This window comes from Glandiceps talaboti, chromosome 6 (genome assembly GCF_964340395.1).
Source record: "Glandiceps talaboti chromosome 6, keGlaTala1.1, whole genome shotgun sequence".
NCBI lineage: Eukaryota > Metazoa > Hemichordata > Enteropneusta > Spengelidae > Glandiceps > Glandiceps talaboti.
Genome location: NC_135554.1, coordinates 28,692,557 through 28,713,629, shown reverse-complemented (window position 1 = coordinate 28,713,629; position 21,073 = coordinate 28,692,557). Strand labels below are relative to the sequence as shown.

General features: G+C 35.8%; 1 protein-coding gene and 1 non-coding gene across 2 annotated transcripts; both read right to left on the bottom strand.

The window, feature by feature from the left end:
* Positions 1-112: 112 nt before the first annotated feature.
* Trnam-cau (transfer RNA methionine (anticodon CAU)) lies at positions 113-185 on the bottom strand. Its single transcript has one exon. It is a non-coding gene; the product is annotated as a tRNA-Met (tRNA).
* A 5,115-nt stretch (positions 186-5,300) lies between these two features.
* Positions 5,301-20,800, bottom strand: LOC144436695 (DNA polymerase epsilon subunit 4-like). The gene is made up of 4 exons (XM_078125547.1): positions 20,582-20,800; positions 9,847-9,931; positions 9,090-9,131; positions 5,301-6,466 (listed from the first exon to the last, which is right to left on the bottom strand). The coding sequence occupies exons 1-4, from the start codon at positions 20,798-20,800 to the stop codon at positions 6,450-6,452; spliced, it is 363 nt and encodes a 120-aa protein (XP_077981673.1). The 3' UTR covers positions 5,301-6,449.
* Between the last annotated feature and the right edge of the window lie 273 nt (positions 20,801-21,073).

The window sequence follows — 21,073 nt, the reverse complement described above, 5'->3', positions numbered from 1 at the left end:
TTTAAATCAGTAGCAAACGAAATTTCTTTATCGATCTTTTTTGTGTCAAGATGGTTCTTAAAGCTTGCATTCATTAGCTGTGTTCTAGAGGATTTTGAACCAGCAAAATAAATGCCCCGTGTGAGGATCGAACTCACGACCTTCAGATTATGAGACTGACGCGCTGCCTACTGCGCTAACGAGGCTTTTTGAAACCATCAAAATTTGTAAACTAATACATACTAGGTACACACTTTTGTCATAGTGTTCAAATAACTTAGATGTATAGAGATCTCAACAATATTAATTTCTGATCATCAGTACAGTGAAATATCAGATACTTCCAATAATACATGAATTTCGGAGACTGATAGCCATCTTCATCTTGTAATGAGACGATAACCCCACCTCCCATACGCAAAATGGCAAACTTATCCATATGGTCATTTTTAATTTAATAATAGTCAAGATGCAAGAGATAAACAAGTGATATGAATGAGATTCAGAACGCATATTTTCACACACAAAAGAGGAGCGCTGATGTTAGAAATATTAATGCAAACAGCTATTACGAATTTGTTTTTTAAAAGCTCATGCCACAATTAAAGACTGTCCCTAATGACGTCACAGGGCTATCACATGGTACAAATGTTTTTACCTTCAGTTAATGACTATATAATTTTTTTTTCCAATCTTAATAACTTAAACAATACATAGATCTTACTGCTTAAGGGAATTGATGAATTCAAACTCATAATGAGAATCTACATGGCTTGCTTGAAGCTTTATAATTTTGAATTATTCATTCTTCCATTCAATAATCAATTTCGAGTCAACATTTCATTGTGTCAAAAGATATTCCATTAAAGGATCTAGAGAGTTACAATAGAAGTAACTTTACAACGATTTATAGCACGTCCTTGGTATTTCCAATGATTATTAAGATTACTGTGGAAGGGGAAGTTGCTTCGCGGAACAAATGCAACCAGATGTTCGGTCAATGACTTCCAGGGAATCGAAGAGGTCTTGTAGCTAAATTGGAAATATACAAGAGTCTACATCTATCATCTTTAATTTCATTTAGAAATATTAATATCAAAATGAAACTTTCTAGTCTTCATATTTTCTGAACGTCCATCCGTCGTCTTCAAGAATGTAGTAAAATGGCCATTCGAAAAGTAAAATGACATGCTTTAGGGTTTATAATATATTATAATATATATATATATATATATATATATATATATATATATATATATATATATATATATATATATATATATATATATATATATATATATATATATATATATATATATATATATATATATATATATATATATATATATATATATATATATATATATATTAGTGAGTATTGTTACGGTTATGAGAGAAGTTTGGTTGGTTGTGAAATTCTGGAAGTTAAGCCCGGTCTGTCGCATAATGTGTGGCCCTCCCCCTAGACCGTTGTGCTAAAGCGTGACCCCCATCCCCCAATTTCCTTTTTCTATCCCCCTGTTCAAATATTTGAATGAAAAAACAACATTTTTTACATTGCCTCGCTGTGACGTAGTAGTTAGCGCTCAAGATCAGTAGTCAGAAGATCATTGGTTCGAATCCCACTAGACGCCTACTAGAGACAGGCAAACTTTTCTGCAGTAAGATCCCACCACATTAATAGTTTTTAAAGGCATTTGTTGTTTCCCACTATTACCACCACAATAAGTTTATGCCGGAAGTTTCTATTGAACATGTTAAATCAATGGATCTAATTGGCTGAGATGAATGAAGGCCAGAAACTCCCCAAAACTAGATGAGCGCACATCTGACAACCTCAGGACCGAGGTCAACGTCTCCACTCCACCACATGATCCCCAATATCTTACCACGCTGTTCCTCCTTTACTACTGTGAGGCCCGCTCCTTTCCTCACACCACAACTAAGAGTTAATTCGTAACTGCGTTTCACTGATAAGTTATGATTTTACTTTACAATGATGGCAGTGGTGGGATGTGGTAGAAGTAGGATTTGGAACCGGTGGCAGCAGTGGGATCATCTCAAAATCACAAAACAATGCAAAGTTAGATAAATACATGCGCCATGGCCTTGTAGCACAACTGTTGACAGTAATGATTAATGAGTCTTGTTACTAGACACATTTGCATTCATTCTTTGAAGATTTATTCCCATGCCTTCCCATCCATGGTGATATATCTGCAATATATACAATCATCTAATGTTACTATGGGCGTGGTCTTGTTTCTAAGCATATCTAAATACAAATTTGCAATGCTCATTCATTTACCTTCCCGTCACCATTGTTATTTTGGCATTATACGTCATTGTTTACCTGTTGCTATGGGTGTGGTCTTGTTTCTAAGGCATTTACATATTTTGAAATAATGTTTATTCAATTGCCTACCCATCCCTGTTGTTGTAATTGTAAAAAAAACCTATCATTTGATTGTTGCTAAGGACGTGGTCATGGTTGTTAGGGCCAATTACATAAGTATGATACACTCACAATTTGCGGACTAACAGTAACACGTTCAGAATCATAACCAAATTTCAGCCCCAGTAGTTTTAAAGATAAAGCTCAATACCAAAATCACTTGCATCATCTACAAGGCAGACAGACAGACAGACAGACAGACAGACAGACAGACAGACAGACAGACAAGCATTTTACCTTGAACGAACCTGTAGTTCAGTGTTAAAGTTAGGTAGACAATTGTTCCAAGCAACCTCAAGGAGAGATTAATTCCAGTGCCATTCACACACACTTGTTACATGATGTTAAGTCCCCCATAACAATTTTAATGGTTTAATGAGATCGATAAAGCAATAATTTCTGTACACGCCTATGGCCTAAATATTCCTGACAGACATTTCACCCAAAAAATATGCAATAGCCCTAATTTGCATATCGCTAATGGGATCATCATGTCATGTCTGTTTTTTTTTACTTAAGTCGTTTACACACACACACACACACACACACACACACACACACAATTCTACAACGATTTTAAACTAAATGTCTTGATCATTTTCAAGTAGGGAAAGAATTATGATTACTGAAACTTGTTAACCAACGCCATTATTATTATACATATATTAGTTCTTCACCAGTCATTTTCCCACCCAGAACAAAATCATGTGAATGTACTAAAAAGAAATGGTTCTAGAACTATCTATCGTATACGTTAGTCCATGTATCTATGGCAAAGTTGGCAGCAAAACTTTAACTACAACTAGGTACTTGAATTTGAAGACTTGGGTTTTGATAATGATATCATGGTACTCGAATGAAAACTTCTAGCTAGACAATGCTGTGGTGAAACGGGGTTGTGCATTTTTAGACTGAACTACTGCTCGTAATATAACATCTTTTTGCATACTCTAATTATAACATCGTAATATACGTCTGTAAACTTAAAGTGGCACGAGCAGAGATTAAACATCGTAATATACGTCTGTAAACTTAAAGTGGCACAGGCTGAGTTTAAACATCGTAATATACGTCTGTAAACTTAAAGTGGCACAGGCTGAGATTAAACATCGTAATATACGTCTGTAAACTTAAAGTGGCACAGGCTGAGTTTAAACATCGTAATATACGTCTGTAAACTTAAAGTGGCACAGGCTGAGTTTAAACATCGTAATATATGTCTGTAAACTTAAAGTGGCAGTGTTGCAGCCAGCCTTTTCAAAGAGTGGGACATAGTGTCCCGAAACTTTCATTTTTCTGGGTCATCATACAATTTTTTGGGGGACATTACAAAAAAAAGCGCCAATAGAGTTGTAGCACAACTGTACAGTTTTTCAAAATATTTACCCACATGCTGACCCATGCTAGATATTTGCTGAATGATTATGCAGTTGCCTATCCAACCCTGTTGTTATCTATGCAATATACATGATCATTTGGCTGTTGATATAGGCGTGGTCATGTTTGTAAACATATTTGCATACAGTTTTAGTGTGGGTCATCTATGACCCGTCACTTCCAAAATTGTGGGTCAGGTCCAAAAAATGTGTGTCAAATGACCCAAAAAAAACCTCTGGCTGCAACACTGAAGTGGCACAGGCTGAGTTTAAACATCGTAATATACGTCTGTAAACTTAAAGTGGCACAGGCTGAGTTTAAACATCGTAATATACGTCTGTATACTTAAAGTGGCACAGGCTGAGATTAAACATCGTAATATATGTCTGTAAACGTCTGTATACTTAAAGTGGCACAGGCTGAGTTTAAACATCGTAATATACGTCTGTAAACTTAAAGTGGCACAGGCTGAGTTTAAACATTGTAATATATGTCTGTAAACGTCTGTATACTTAAAGTGGCACAGGCTGAGTTTAAACATTGTAATATATGTCTGTAAACGTCTGTATACTTAAAGTGGCACAGGCTGAGTTTAAACATTGTAATATATGTCTGTAAACGTATGTATACTTAAAGTGGCACAGGCTGAGATTAAACATCGTAATATACGTCTGTATACTTAAAGTGGCACAGGCTGAGTTTAAACATTGTAATATATGTCTGTAAACGTATGTATACTTAAAGTGGCACAGGCTGAGATTAAACATCGTAATATACGTCTGTATACTTAAAGTGGCACAGGCTGAGATTAGACATTGTAATATACGTCTGTATACGTCTGTAAACAGCACTCTTGGAAGCCAGAGCACATACTTAATTCTGCACATATTTTCTATTTGTGTTGTGTGTTGACAGGAAATTATGAATCTTTTACACAAAACATAATGGTGCACATTCAATGCTGTTGTTTTACCATACTGCTTGATTACATTCACTGTTCACAATGGGGAGGATACCTTCCATGCATGTATAGTGATAAATAAATAAATTATAATGTTTTGGCCAAGTTTAATACAATGATTAAAACTTCTGGTATCCAGTACAGTTAGGGAATACTACATACAGTACAGCTTTCTTTGTTCAATAGTATAGTTCAATAACCATTACCCTTCATTTTCAAGAGACATCGTTGACAGTTGCATAAATATAGTTACTGTATCGATACAAAGCAATGGATAGATGGAAACTACCTTAAGGAAGAATACAACAAATCATTGCAAACAATGTTTAACAAAAATTGTGTCAATAATTTTATTAAGAAATATAATAAGAAATAAGCTTTACAAAGGGGTGTCATGCATGTACATGTATCTCAATAGTTATCAGTTGTACGATAACAAGTGTTGTTTACATACAAATCCAACACTGATGATAACGACAGTTTCGACAATGTAATATGATGTAAAGTAATTTGTTATCAAACTAGATATTATTTGATAGCCATCTCAAACCCAAATTTTGAAACCATTTCAAGGGAAAAAATATGTCATGTGTGGTACGATGCTAATTTTCCAATCCATGCATTTACTGGTGGGACTTGTATAACACTGTTCACTATTTGTATGGAGAAATTTCCTGACAAATAAACTTGTAGCAGACAAAAAGAACATGGAAAATCATACAACTGGGAATATATGGGAATGCAGAAAAAGCAATAAAATTAGGCTGTATAATAACACTTTGATCATAAGGATGTTGAATACAAACTGGAATCCCATTTGACTAAATCAATGAAAAATACCTTGGTAAGGTATTAAGAACCATACATATATATGTAGTATATTGAATATCAAACGAGAAATCTGTCCTTAACAAATGCTATTGAATATCCATGATCAAGAAATGTATGCCATCTCAATGCTGTGTTCACTTGCATCAATGGTCTCAGCTACCCAGACTCTACCACTGGGGATGCTCTTAAATTACCAGACAGAGTATAGGGCATTACATGAGTGACTTATGTAAGCAGGAACATGGGTGCTGTCAGGATGTGTGACAGCCAGTGATTGGACGAAAATGATTCCAAATTTTCATTTTCATCGACTCTTTGTATATTTCATAGAAATCATGTTCTATCTTTTTGACAGAAGATTAACAAAAATGTTATGAGCAAGTCTTGCCACCATGTGATTTTACCTCAGCAGTCATGTTGTGTGTGGGTCAGCCTCTCCACACAGCCATTTTGTAACAATCACTGATGTTGCAATGCCCCACCAAGCATCTTGCTCGGGTTGGAGAATCCAGGTAACCATCGCTATTACATACAGTTTTCACCATAGGGACACCTAACAATTCATTTGGCATTGTCACAGATCTTCCTTTTGATAAGTTTGTTTTAGGTTTTCAGATGACAATTTTTTATGTGTGAAACTTCAAAATATTTCATAAATATAATGAAAAAATACAATGAAGAGGTATTTAATTCTTGATACTGTTAATTAATACACATGTTGGGTATGACTGTCACTGCATGGGGCCTATTGAAATAATGTTCATCAGTGGTGTGTCTTGTTCCAAAATGTGTACATTAAAAAGCACATCCAAGAAGTTCTCCTTCACCACTGGTTGCAACATCACATCACTCATCCAAAGCCCCTGTGGAAAAACAAAACGTTACAAATAATGTTGTTTTTTTTTAGACAAATTGAGAATCATATGGTTGACACCAACTATAAATTTGGTTTTGAAACATATTTACTAACATCTAATTTCATCAGAGATACTGTACATTGTACTTACAATGCTTCTGTCATTCCTATGCACTGGTACAGTCAAAATGAAATTATACCCATTGATATTTTTAACATATGCTTTTTTAAGACCTTATTGCATAACAATGTTTTAGATTGATGCTATTTATGTACCTCTATTTTTCAGTTGCTGTCTTTGGTGTAATTTACTGTAATGTCAAAAGTTCAGTCATTTTAATTTACAATTATTAGTATTGTACAAGTGTATTGTTTTTTAAGTGTACTATCATTATTACCCATGTTTTGGTGTTATTGTGTATTTTTTAATTGTTGGAGCCTATAAATGGGACTTGTCCTGTAGGTTATCATTAGAAATAAATACACATATAAAATAAATCAAATAAATAAATAAATAAATATATATATATATATATATATATAAATAAATAAATAAATAAATAAATAAATAAATAAGAACAAAAAATTAAAAAAAGTAAAGTTTACAGAATATCTGATTGAGCCGAGGACAAAATAAAGCAGCTTCACCCAAGAGTGTCCGATTATTTTCAATTAATGGCCGAGGACTACTTCGAATGCAATGAGTTTTTAGGTTTTTAACACCAGAGAGTCAACCTTGTTATCTACAGCTCTGTTACATAATAACCTTTTACCCATTATCATGTTAATTACAAAATTCACTATAGAAACCCCATCCCACATATCTCGACAAATAATCCAATGTTTTCCCCAAAAGATCAGAGTGAAATCAGTTAACTTGGCAAAGACTGGTACTGTAACAAAGTTACAGTCCCAATTCCAACAGTATATCCGTTTTTACCCTCCCATAGCTGTGTTACTAACCCTGGTGCACATACACATTGTCATGTCAATGAACAAATTCTATATGGAAACGTGCTCTCTGCACAAGTCACTTTGTAGTGAAGTGGTAATAGAGAATGTTTTTGGATAGATAGGCACTGAACTAGAGGTACTGTGTTCGAGACCAATCAAGGTAAAGGCGATTTATTACACACACTTTACAGAATGACAGGTGCAGAATTAGGTGCAGTAGATATAGAACACAGTGTTAGGCAAGGCAGCACATGTTGGTTGCATTGTAACAGTTGACAAGTTTTGGACAGTGCTATAGAAATGATTAACAAGCTGAGGATAGTTTCATTCATGGGTTTAAAGTATTAGAGGACAGTTCCTGTCATGGATTAACATATGCAGACACTTTCTTGGGGAAAAAGTGTCTTGTTAACTGAAAAATAGCTCTAATGGCATTGTAGCCCAACTCAGAGGTTTTTAAAAAATATTTATCCACATGCTGATTAATGTTAGAATAGGTGTTCATTTGGTGAATTATTATCCAGTTGCCTATACAGCTCTGTTGTTATCTTTGCAATATAAACGATAATTGGCTGTTATATGCTTAATATTTTCTTAATCTATACACTTCCAGGTGCATCACATTAAATTTCAGCCCAATCTGCTCAGTAGTTTTAGAATTAGAAATTTGTGACCAAAAAGACACATTTTTAGCCCTAATTTGCATATCACTGATGAAATCATGTCATGAGCAAATCTTAATCTACACACCCCTAAGAACAGTACAACACATTTTCAGACCGATCTGCCCAGTAGTTTTTGAGTTTTAGTTTTTTACACCAAAAATGACATTTTTTTCACCCAAATCACATAACTGTGATGCAATCATTTTGCTCTAAACAATTTCCCAACTATACACCAAAAGTAATGTCACCATCAAATACCAAGGCAATCGATCAGGCGCTTTTTGAGTTTAAGTCATCCACACACATACAGACAGACAGACAGACTGCTGCACGGACACCGCACCATGCATATAGCGCTACTGAACCTTATCAGTTCAACTGTGCTAAAAATAGTGAACTATTTATGGGGTAGGTTTTGGTAGTAGTTTACATAATCAATAATAAGGGTGACCCTTCTGGCATTGTCATACATCTTAACATCAGTGTTTGCCTGATTCTTTGTGCCATTTTTTAAAAAAATATTCTGTAAGATTCAAAATATAAAACATCAGTGACGTCAATAGAAACAGACACAAACACTAGGCTTCATGGATTAACATAATTTCCATTTAGCTTATGCCACATTCTGGAACAATGGTTCTCAAATACTTGGTTAATAAGACAAAGTATTTGATATTGCATTGTGTTGATGGCCATGTGTTTTGGTCTCAGAAAATAATGCCACATCTATAAAATCAATCATCTGAACTGTATGTATATTCAAACAAAATTCATGTTCACAGAGAGATTCAGATAATCAAGTGTTTGCTGTGTGCTCATAGCAAGGAGTAATGAACAAGAAGAATGTTTCAATTTGGTTTTTGTCAGCAAATGACCTTAATGCAAGTGATGCCGAAAACATAAAATGACTCAAGAAAACAAAGTTGCCCTTATTCCTTTGATTGGTGTTCCTCTTTAAAGCAAGCATGAGCACAAATTCAAACTGAAACTTATTTTGAATGTAAACCTTACCTTCAAGAAATGCAAATTCATCTAAGGCTTGAATAGAAGAATCTGCAGTGATAAATGAAAGATTATAAATATAAGACAAAAAGTAAGATTATCTTGATCAATTACTGCATAGTCTCTGACTGACTCCAAAAATATTCCCTGAAGTCTTGTCAGCATCAATAGCAGTGACGAGCATGACCTGATGTCATATCAAGTATGGGAATGTACATGTATTAGCAAAATCACAAGATCACAGGGTGCATGTTTCAAGGAACACAATATTGACAGTCAACCTTTATCAGTGACGTCACATTCAGTACAAGTGTGAGAGGAAGAATGTCAAAATCTTGGATTGTGTACATGTCGGCACAGGTTGAAGGAACTGATATTTATCCAGCAAAGGATATCCACCCTAAATCAGAATGCAGGCATTGAGATCTCTGTTGCAGTGTTGTATCTCTCCAACTTCAGTTCAACTTCATGTCTTGAGTGACACTAGTGACGGCAGTCAGTAGTATAAAACTAAATATGCTAATGAGCATTTGGTGGAAATTAGGGATTTGATTTTAAACAAGAATATTTTACTCTGTCAGTGCTAAATTTAATTTGTAATCTGTTCACTGATAATGAGAGCCTTTGGACTGGATAAGGAATAATGTTGACTGCAAAATTTCCAAATTTTTGTCCCTTTTCTCAATTATGACTCTATCCTTCTCCTTGTTAGAGTATACCTACATACATGTATGCATGTACATTAAAATGTCTAAAGCCAACTTACCAACGTCTTTCCTTTGTATTGTTTTCCTTTTACCTTGTGATGTGTAATTATGAGAATATTTTGACAGGTTTTCCACAAACATTTCCTACAAGTAAACAAAATAAACAATTTTACAAGTCTTGAATGCCACTTTGGCCTTTTAATGAAATTAAAGATTTAACATACAAAATGTACATGTTGAGGAACAAAAGGGGAGGCAGATTTTGTCCTCACTGCTTTTTGAAATCAGCCTTGTCTTTGTTCACCTACAAATGTATACTACCAAACCAGAGTGACTATAGAGTTTCAATAGGCAGCATGTTTTTTACTACCAAACCAGAGTGACTATAGTTTCAATTCGGCAGCAAGATGTTTTTTTGTTACAAATTTCTTAAAACAAAATACTGATAGCCTGCAAGCATACAAAGTTATACATTTGATGTAATTCTGAACACATATAAACATCACTGTCGGATGAAACAACGAAGATCCAAACACAAACCTGTTTCTATGTGTTCACAATGAGATAAAGTATATTTCAAGTACATGAATGCTATCAGCCCTACATTTTGTTTGTGTAATTGGTACCAAAAATGTTGTGCGAGATGTAAAAAACACTGCCACGTAACTGAAATCAGAAGTCTTACTCATTTGCTAGTAACACTTGTATGAAAAGATTTGACTTTACAGGGTACATGTACATGTATAGCAGTGGACTGCCTATGTTTCACAGTACAAATCTTACTCATGTTAGTACGTTTAACACTACTGTCCCTAGTAGTACATCCACCCACTGATTATCTTGCATGCGATGAGTAGGTTGGCAGTTGCATGATGGATGGTATGAGGCAGATACAGTCGCATATGGATGGAGATTCAATTAAAGATGGTTCTTGCACAAACCATACTCACAACACAATGTCATGGGCTAATCATGATGCATTGATTAAATGATAGTGACCAGTGAGAATGCTTTGTAGATATTACAATTATCCATAAAGTGCCTTTATAATGTGAATGAACTAGGACCATTAATGAACTGAATCTTAGTCAACATGTAACTGTGGAGGTAGTCTCGGAGCTATCCATGGCTATGAATCTCTTTCATGCATGTAGAATGACATTCTATGTGCTAAATTTCCAATTACCACCAACAGCTTTATTTAATCCAATTATAGTCCGATGATGTTATCACATCCACACTGCCACATGACTTACATTTAAACTAGAAGGTGCCTACATGTATATGTGATTTTAACATAATTTGCAGTGTTTTATAGAAGGCTATATTATCAGGGTAATACATCAGGGACCCGGATCTGTTTGATCCTTAGGGCATTATTCTCTCTTGGAATGATTCAAACAGAAATTCCATGTTCAACTTGACTTTTATCTTATGCTGGTTTACTTGTTGATTCAATCCCAAGTAAATGGAAGACAGAGATGAGATCACATTTTCCCAATATTAATTCAAACACCTATATGTAATGAGAATCGCTTTGTTCTGAAAGTTGGAGAAAAACAGCTTGATAAGGTTACTACAAACGAAGTATATGATTTGTTACTACACTCTATTTTTCAAGCCCCAATTTGATTGTTCACAGTTTGACTGGAAAACTATATGGAATCTTTCATTTAGGGTAACCACGGAGGAAAAAATCAGGACTTTGTAGTTTAAAATCTTGCATAACATTCTTGCCACAAACCAGAAATGAAATACATGGGGAATTAAAGACTGGCAGTTGTTGCTACTGGTGTCCTGAAAATGAAGATTTACATCATCTCCTTTGGGAGTGTCCTGCAGCTAAAGTTTTTTGGGACATGTTTATTTCACTCCTTAATTTTGTTCCTGATATTCATTTGTCTATGTCAGATGTGATTTTTGGTAAGTTTGGCATTTGTGCCAAAATCTTCAATTTAATTAATCACCTTACCATCTTGGGCAAATTGGTTAATTGATAGGCATCCAGACTCCAATTTTGGATCATTTATTAGTTATCTCTCAAAAGTGTTAGAGATATGGAAATTAAATTTGCTCGCACAGGAGCCCTGAAGCATAAATGGGAATCATTAGTTTTGTAATTACTACATTAATGTAAGTATTGCAACTGGTTTTTCATCTGGGTAGGGATTAGTTTTTATTTCTGTGATTAAGTTAGGTTTCTGTGCTTAGTCTTTTCATCACAGATATTTTGGTGCAAGATATTGTTTTATCAATTGTAATTATTCTAAATCCTATGTATTAATTTATTTAATTAAGTTAACCAACCCTCTCTCCCCTTTGCCGTTTGTACTTCCTGTGTTTTTTTCTGTAGTGTATTGTTTTCCTTTGTATTTTCTTGCAGTTGTATTGAATAAGATTTTTTTTTTTAAATTGCATATCAGGATCATGTTTTTCTTGAATGAACTATCTAAATGTAATTACAAGTGCCTGTCAATGTGTGATGGATTATTACTGATATGTGCTGTTCACACTTTTTGTCAGCATGTGGTCAAACTAAGTTCACTTGATTACATCCATTTGAATAGCTGTTGCCAATTAGGGATTGCTAGATTCAAAATCTAACAGCAAGATTCTAGTCTACTACAGAGTATTATTGTGCAATAATGACACTTTAAGTTTAACATTCCATGCTCAATGTAGAATGATCTATGCTGAGTGCAGCACAGTGATGTGTAATCTTGCTTGCCAGGGATACTATTGTGTATGTGACTACGAATGAGTGCACTGTGAGGGTAGAAGAAAATCAAGTCGGGTTTTTCGTCTCTACAAGCCTGTTTCGTGAGTAAATCACTCGTCAGGAGATGTTGACATCAACATCTGACGAGTGATTTACTCACTTATATATATATATATATATATATATATATATATATATATATATATATATATATATATATATATATATATATATATATATATATATATATATATATATATATTGTTACGTAGAGCTTGAGTATTATCACTAATGTATTTGAATTAGTTTATTTTGTACTCTGAATTCATTAACATATACAACTGTGTAGACGTCCACCTGGATGCGCTATTATTATAATGACTCAAGAGACGTTAGATCTTTTGATTGGTCGAGAGTATATTAATGTTGGGATAATGGGAAACTAATTAAAAAGAACAACGTCTCATGTTAGTGTAGAAGGCTAGAGTCAGACTTCGCCAGGACAACGGTGTGCAAGGTAGCAGTGACGCTTGGTCGACGTGTAATGGTCCGTCGGTGTTCAGCTATCCACGTGTACATGCTCTTCGTCGGAACTCAATGTGCATTGTTCACCTGTGCAAAATTTCCACACCCACCTTTGAAATAAGCGTGATATAACTACTACCTACTGGCAACGAGAAGTTTCCATGTTGGATGTATAGCCGTCACAGGTAAAGGCTTTTGTGTGAAAAACAGTACAGTTTGAGAATAGCGAACTCTAACATTCGTAAAGACGTATCGGACAATTTCTGTACACGTCACTTCGTCATTCCGACACAAACCATCTGTTCAGCCGCCGTTTAAGACCAGCGTAGAGTCCAAAGAACACTAGTATAAGATAGATTAAGTTGAACTGTATCATTTTATAACCTCACTGTGTTGTATGTGATAATTTAGTGGCGATAAATAATTCTCAAGCTCAAAAACAAGAATATCTTGGTGTCTTTAGTTGCTGCTGTCTGTGTGCTTATGTTGCGTGAGATTCGATTCGTAACATAATTGGGGGCCTGTCCGGGATCTTGAGCAATTACTAGTATTACTAGTTCAGTTAATTAATATATTTATAACTAAATTGTCCCGAATTTATTCAGTATTACGTTGTGGAAAATCGTATCATATCAGACAGCAACAATGAGTGACATAGACCAATTCGTAACAACTCCAACCACTCAGGTTTTAGAGAAACTAAAGAAAATTGAGTTGCTAGCTGTTGTTAACAAATTACAGATTGAAGGCATTAAAGCCTCTATGACTAAGTTAGAACTCAAGAAAATTATTGTTGAATATTTTGTTGACGAGGATGTTTTTGGTGCAGAAGTGTTAGAGCATTATGTAGGAAAACCCACAGACGAAACGGAATTGAAAAGATTAGAAATGGAGTTAGCACTAAAACGGTTAGACCAAGAAAGAGAAAGAGAAATGAAAGTTCTAGAAATGGAAGAGAGAGAAAAAGAAAGGAAATTTGAGCTCGAAAGGCTTAGACTAAATTCTCCTTTGAATGTTTCACCCGGGTTATTCCCTACCACGTTTGTGCCTAGTAGAGAAGTTAGAATGGTTCCACCTTTCAATGAGCAAGAAGTTGATAAATATTTTCAACATTTTGAGAAAGTTGCTGAAAACCTAGAATGGCCTAAACAACATTGGCCTTTAATGCTTCAAAGTGTGTTGAAGGGTAAAGCCCAACAGGCATATTCTGCTCTCTCAGCAACTGCATGTGCTGATTTTGACCAGGTCAAAGCCGCCATTTTGAAGGCGTATGAACTTGTCCCTGAAGCATATCGCCAAAAATTCAGGAGCTTGCGTAAACAGGATAATCAAACGCATGTTGAGTTTGCTCATGACAAAGAAGTTTATTTTGAAAGATGGTACAAATCAAAGGAAGTTAACGATGACTTCGGTAAATTTAAGCAACTCATAATGATTGAAGAATTCAAAAGGTGTGTTCGTGACGATGTTAAAACATATCTTGATGAGAAAGATGTAACAACCTTGTCACAGGCAGCGATGCTGGCTGATGATTTTGCATTGACCCATAAGTCAAAATTTTATGGTACAATGAGTTTCAGTAAACAAAAAAGAAAAGATAAGGAGAGTCAAAATTATGATTCAGAAGGTGATGAAAAGTCAAAAGTTTCATTCAAAGACAATAAAAGTAGTAATCGGCCGTTCACAGCTGGAGGTGGCCAGACAGAGAAATTCAAATCCAAAACTCCAACCTGCCATTATTGTAAAAAAGTAGGACATATTATGGCCGAATGTTGGAAGTTAAAAAGAAAGAATGAATTGTTGCCCAATGCTCTTGTGTACTCACACAAGAGTGTTTTTGATAGAGCACCTGTTGTGAATAATTACATGAAATTTGATGTTCCTGAACCTATTGAGAAAGTATCTGATTCTGTGCGTGAGGAATTTTTGCCATTTGTGTCAGAGGGTTATGTTTCTCTTAAGGAAAGCACTAGTCCCATGTCTATTAAGATTCTTCGTGATACTGGAGCGACTCAGTCTCTTTTGTTAGGAAATACATTAGAGTTTGGTGAGGAGTCTGCTACTGGTGAATCTGTTTTAGCTCAGGGCATTGAGGGCAGCTTTGTTAGTGTACCCCTGCATAATGTATACTTGAAATCAGATTTGGTTACAGGACTTGTGAAAGTAGGACTGAGGCCCAGCCTACCTGTTAAGGGTGTCTCTTTGTTGCTAGGCAATGACTTAGCTGGGGGCAAAGTTGTGTCAAGTGTCCAGATGACTGAAAAGCCTAGCACTTGTGAGAAAAACGATGAAGTTCAGGTAAATGGTTTAGATATATATCCTGCCTGTGTGATGACTCGGGGAATGGCTAAAAAGACCTTAGAGGTAGAAAATTCACAGGATAGTCTCATTGATTTGTCTGAGACGTTTGTTTGTCAAGTAGATAATCATAGGGATGACCGTGAGGTCAAATGTGATGAGAAAAATGAAATGAAATCGGATTTGTCTTTATCAAGAAAACAACTAATTTCTGAGCAAGAGAATGATCCTGAAATTAAGACTATGAGGGACAAAGCCCTTGTAAAAGAGGAACTTGATAAAGTTCCAGTCGGATACTATATTGATAACGGGGTGTTAATGAGAAAATGGCGCCCTTTAGAAGCCCCTGCAAATGAAGACTGGGTTGTAATACACCAAGTTGTTGTACCAAAGGTGTATAGGGGTGATATCCTTCATCTTGCCCACAAAGTTCCAATGGGAGGACATCTAGGAATAAACAAAACAGTTGACAAAGTTTTGAGACATTTCTTTTGGCCTGGTTTAAGACAAGATGTGTCCAACTTTTGTAAAACATGCCACACCTGTCAAATTGTCGGTAAACCAAATGTTGTGACTCCAGTGGCACCTCTTCAGCCAATCCCAGCTTTTGAAGAACCTTTTGGTAGAGTTATTCTCGACTGTGTTGGGCCCTTACCAATAACCAAATTGGGAAATCAGTATTTATTAACAATAATGTGCGCAGCTACCCGATTCCCCGAGGCAATCCCTCTGAGAAATATAAAAGCACCAGTCATATCTAAGGCATTGATTAAATTCTTCACTTTTGTCGGTTTGCCCAAAGAGGTACAATCTGATCAGGGATCGAACTTCATGTCTGGTCTTTTCCAGCAAGTAATTTATCAACTGGGGGCAAAACAGATCAAATCTAGTGCTTACCATCCCGAGTCGCAAGGTGTGTTAGAAAGGTTTCATTCCACCTTGAAAACCATGATAAAAACGTATTGTTATGAGAATGAAAAGGACTGGGATGAAGGTATACCCTTGCTGTTGTTTGCTGCAAGAGAATCCGTCCAGGAATCTCTTGGATTTAGCCCATTCGAGTTAGTATTTGGTCACAGAGTAAGAGGGCCCTTGTCACTGATGAGAGAACAGTGGATGGATAGTAATACAACTCTTAACCTTCTAGACTATGTATCCAAGTTCAAAGACAGATTGTACCAAGCTTGCGAAATGGCTAAGAATAATTTGAAAACATCTCAGAAAAGAATGAAAGTCTGGTATGATAAGAAGGCCAGAACTAGAGTGTTTAAACCAGGTAACCAGGTATTAGTGTTATTCCCAATCCAAGGTAATCCGTTACAAGCCAAGTTTCATGGTCCTTATGAAGTAGTAAAGAAAGTAAATGATGTTGACTATGTGGTAAAAACACCAGATCGTAAAAAGGCAACGCAACTATGCCATGTGAATATGTTAAAGCCATATCATAAGGAACAGGAAACTGTAAAACCAGTGAATATCACGTGTCACGAGAATACCGAAAGGTCAGATGAACCACATTTCAAACGAAAGTCTGATGTCATAAGACCAAAGTTGAATAATTCAGAGATCTTGAATAATTTGGATGATAAGTTGGGTCATTTAGAGCCCCTCCAAAAACAAGAATTGAAAGATCTAATTTTCAAATATAAAGAACTATTTCCTGATGTGCCCAGGCGAACAAATGTTGTTCATCATGATGTGGATGTTGGTGATGCCAAACCAATTAAACAGCATCCATATAGATTAAATCCTATTAAGAACCAACTAATGGAGAAGGAAGTTCAGTATATGTTAGAGAATGATATAATTCAACCTAGTCAAAGTAGTTGGAGCTCACCTTGTGTAATGGTACCTAAGCCTGATGGTAGTATAAGGTTCTGTACAGATTTTCGCAAGGTGAATGCTGTCACGAAAACTGATTCGTATCCTATACCCAGGGTAGATGATTGTATTGACAAGATTGGTAAAACAAAGTATGTTACGAAAGTCGATTTGTTGAAAGGTTACTGGGGTGTACCATTAACAGACAGAGCTAGAGAAATATCCGCATTTGTAACACCATCTGGTTTGTATGAGTACAATGTAATGCCGTTTGGCATGAATAATTCGCCAGCTACTTTTCAAAGATTAATTGACAAAACAATTCGAGGTTTAGAAAGTAGTGGGTCATATATTGATGATATTATCACAGCTAATGACGAGTGGAAAGCCCATCTCAATGCACTAGAAAAGTTGTTTCAGAGATTACTTGAAGCTAACTTGACAGTGAATCTGTCAAAAAGTGAGTTTGGCCAGGCTACGGTCATATATCTGAGTTACAAAGTAGGGCAGGGCTGTGTTGCCCCAGTAGAAGCCAAAGTTGAGGCTATTGTCAACTATCCAGTCCCTACTGGTAAGAAAGCACTAATGCGTTTTCTGGGGATGGCTGGCTATTATAGAAAATTTTGCAAGAATTTTGCTGAGGTGGCTTCGCCACTCACTGACTTGTTGAAAAAAGACAAGAAATTTGTTTGGAATTCGTTATGTCAAAGAGCATTCGATAGCCTTAAAGCTATTCTCCAGCATTCGCCAATACTCAAAGCACCCGACTTTTATAAGCCATTTGCTTTGGTAATTGATGCCAGTGACAACGCTGCCGGTGCTGTTCTAATACAACAGGATGACGATGGTATTGAACATCCTGTCTGTTACTTTTCGAAAAAGTTTAACTCTCATCAAAAGAATTACTCAACAATTGAGAAAGAGTTGTTAGCTTTGGTTTTAGCCACACAACATTTCGAAGTGTATGTAAGTAGTGCCTTCCCTTTAACTGTGTATACGGATCATAATCCGCTAACATTTTTGAACAGAATGAAAAATAAAAACAGAAGAATTTTGAATTGGAGCTTAATGTTACAGGAATATAGCTTACAAATCAAACACATTAGAGGTAAAGATAATGTTGTTGCAGACAGTTTGTCTCGATGTTGAATGACTTAACTGTACTTTTGAAAATTTTGCCAAGACATGTCAAAATTTTCTTTTGGTGGGGGAGGTGTTACGTAGAGCTTGAGTATTATCACTAATGTATTTGAATTAGTTTATTTTGTACTCTGAATTCATTAACATATACAACTGTGTAGACGTCCACCTGGATGCGCTATTATTATAATGACTCAAGAGACGTTAGATCTTTTGATTGGTCGAGAGTATATTAATGTTGGGATAATGGGAAACTAATTAAAAAGAACAACGTCTCATGTTAGTGTAGAAGGCTAGAGTCAGACTTCGCCAGGACAACGGTGTGCAAGGTAGCAGTGACGCTTGGTCGACGTGTAATGGTCCGTCGGTGTTCAGCTATCCACGTGTACATGCTCTTCGTCGGAACTCAATGTGCATTGTTCACCTGTGCAAAATTTCCACACCCACCTTTGAAATAAGCGTGATATAACTACTACCTACTGGCAACGAGAAGTTTCCATGTTGGATGTATAGCCGTCACAGGTAAAGGCTTTTGTGTGAAAAACAGTACAGTTTGAGAATAGCGAACTCTAACATTCGTAAAGACGTATCGGACAATTTCTGTACACGTCACTTCGTCATTCCGACACAAACCATCTGTTCAGCCGCCGTTTAAGACCAGCGTAGAGTCCAAAGAACACTAGTATAAGATAGATTAAGTTGAACTGTATCATTTTATAACCTCACTGTGTTGTATGTGATAATTTAGTGGCGATAAATAATTCTCAAGCTCAAAAACAAGAATATCTTGGTGTCTTTAGTTGCTGCTGTCTGTGTGCTTATGTTGCGTGAGATTCGATTCGTAACAATATATATATATATATATATATATAGTTTTTTTTTCTTGGGTGTAACTCGGAGTTTCACGCATATTGCGATCATCAGACACCTATTACGCTCTGCCACTGCGGTATAGAGCACTGTCTTAGCAGATTGATACTCACCGAGTTATATATATATATATATACACACACATACATATATACCAGATATTGTACATATGAATATGAGTGTCTCGCTGGAGAGAACAGTGCTTGATGCAAATATTAGTAGCAGAGCATTATAGACTTAATTCAAAAGAATAAGGATGTTATGAGTCGTTACTCAGAGTTTCATACTTGTTGCGATCATCAGGCGACTAACTGTATAGTTCGATGAAGATATTATATATATATACCAGATATACCAGATATTATATATATATATATATATATATATATATATATATATATATGTATATATATATATATATATGTATATATATATATGTATATATATGTATATATGTATATATATATATATATATATATATATATATATATATGTATATATGTATATATATATATATATATATATATATATATATATATATATATATATATATATATATAATAATAATAATAATGAATTCTTTTTCCTTATCATAGCGGCTCAATGACTAGTACGCATGCGCGTTGTATATACTATGCGAAAAAATTTGGTGGTTCTCCCTGGGATGCATTGTGGCGCGCAGTGACTACGCATGCGCCTTCCATACTACGTGCAATACGTGCATCCCCACACGCTACCGTATCATCATATAGCATAGGCGACATAACATCACCATGCATTTCAATATTGTAACAGTAGGTCTGTTGGCACGATTATTGTAACATTGTAACGAGTATCGTGGCATCGCTGTACCACTAGGAGAAATTGTTACACTATTTGGAAGTTTGACGCACGGCGGTACTGATACGGACCACTGATGACATAGCGCAGCTGAATTTCCGGGTTGTGGAAGTGTGGTTTTGACGTTTATATTGTCGCTAAATGATTTTTTTTACATGTTCTAAAAAGAATAACTGCTTTCCTATGTTTGTTGGTACAGGAGCATTCCTAAATCAGCGAGTTGAATTCAGAAATCGTGCGGGTTAAACACAAAAACTTAAAAAGTCACCAAAACAGACGAAAAAACCCACAAAACCGCAACAAGACGCTACAATTATTGCAGCTACCCTGGAAAATGAAGTGTATCAACCCTGGCCCAGGCAGCCGGTAACAAATGAATCTACCCTGCGCGAGCTTATGGGCGTTGCCTAGTTATGATATTATTTTATTTATCCATTCAAACAAGTAAAGCGAAGTAAACGTATCAACATTACAAGTGCATTCATATTCATAACGTACTATTCCATATCCATACAGCAAAATTGCATACCCTGTGTTGTGCAGCTGCATGAAAATAATACTAGTTTATGACGAGTGCTCACCGTAGCTTTAGTTATCAAATACACCGCTTCTTGGCTCGCAAGTGTCACATCTGGGTCCATCTTCATCATATGTTTGACTCTTGTCAGTGGAAACCTTGTCAGTCTGCAGGGTTTCTCACTTTCTCCACTGTTCACTACTGTTTCTTTTGTTATGGTTTCTTCCTTTTCTTGTGTTGTTTCCACTGCTCCTTCAATTTCGCGCGGTTCTTCGTCAGCCATTTTTGTTAGTTTGTGCGTCAAACCTTACCGCAAGTAATGTGGACGGCGATGAAAACGGTAGGCATAATCTTTAGGGTCTACTTGTGTTGGGGGCGCTCTTCCTTCTTCGCAAGGGTTGCACCGTGCACCATAGACCCTTGTGACCAACCCCGTGACTGATGCCTTATGTACACGTTAAGGTTCCAATGTTCTTTACATCTACATAAATTGTTTTTCCCATTACCTGTAATTTCAACATGTTTTTCAACAGTCAATAATATGATATTTAGTAAA

Coding starts and splice junctions, on each gene's coding strand:
- LOC144436695 (XM_078125547.1), bottom strand. CDS start 20,800: ATGGCTGACGAAGAACCGCGCGAAATTGAAGGAGCAGTGGAAACAACA. Junction 9,932..20,581: donor ATTTGATAACTAAAGCTACG/GTGAGCACTCGT, acceptor GTTTACTTGTAG/GAAATGTTTGTGGAAAACCT. Junction 9,132..9,846: donor AATACAAAGGAAAGACGTTG/GTAAGTTGGCTT, acceptor TTATCACTGCAG/ATTCTTCTATTCAAGCCTTA.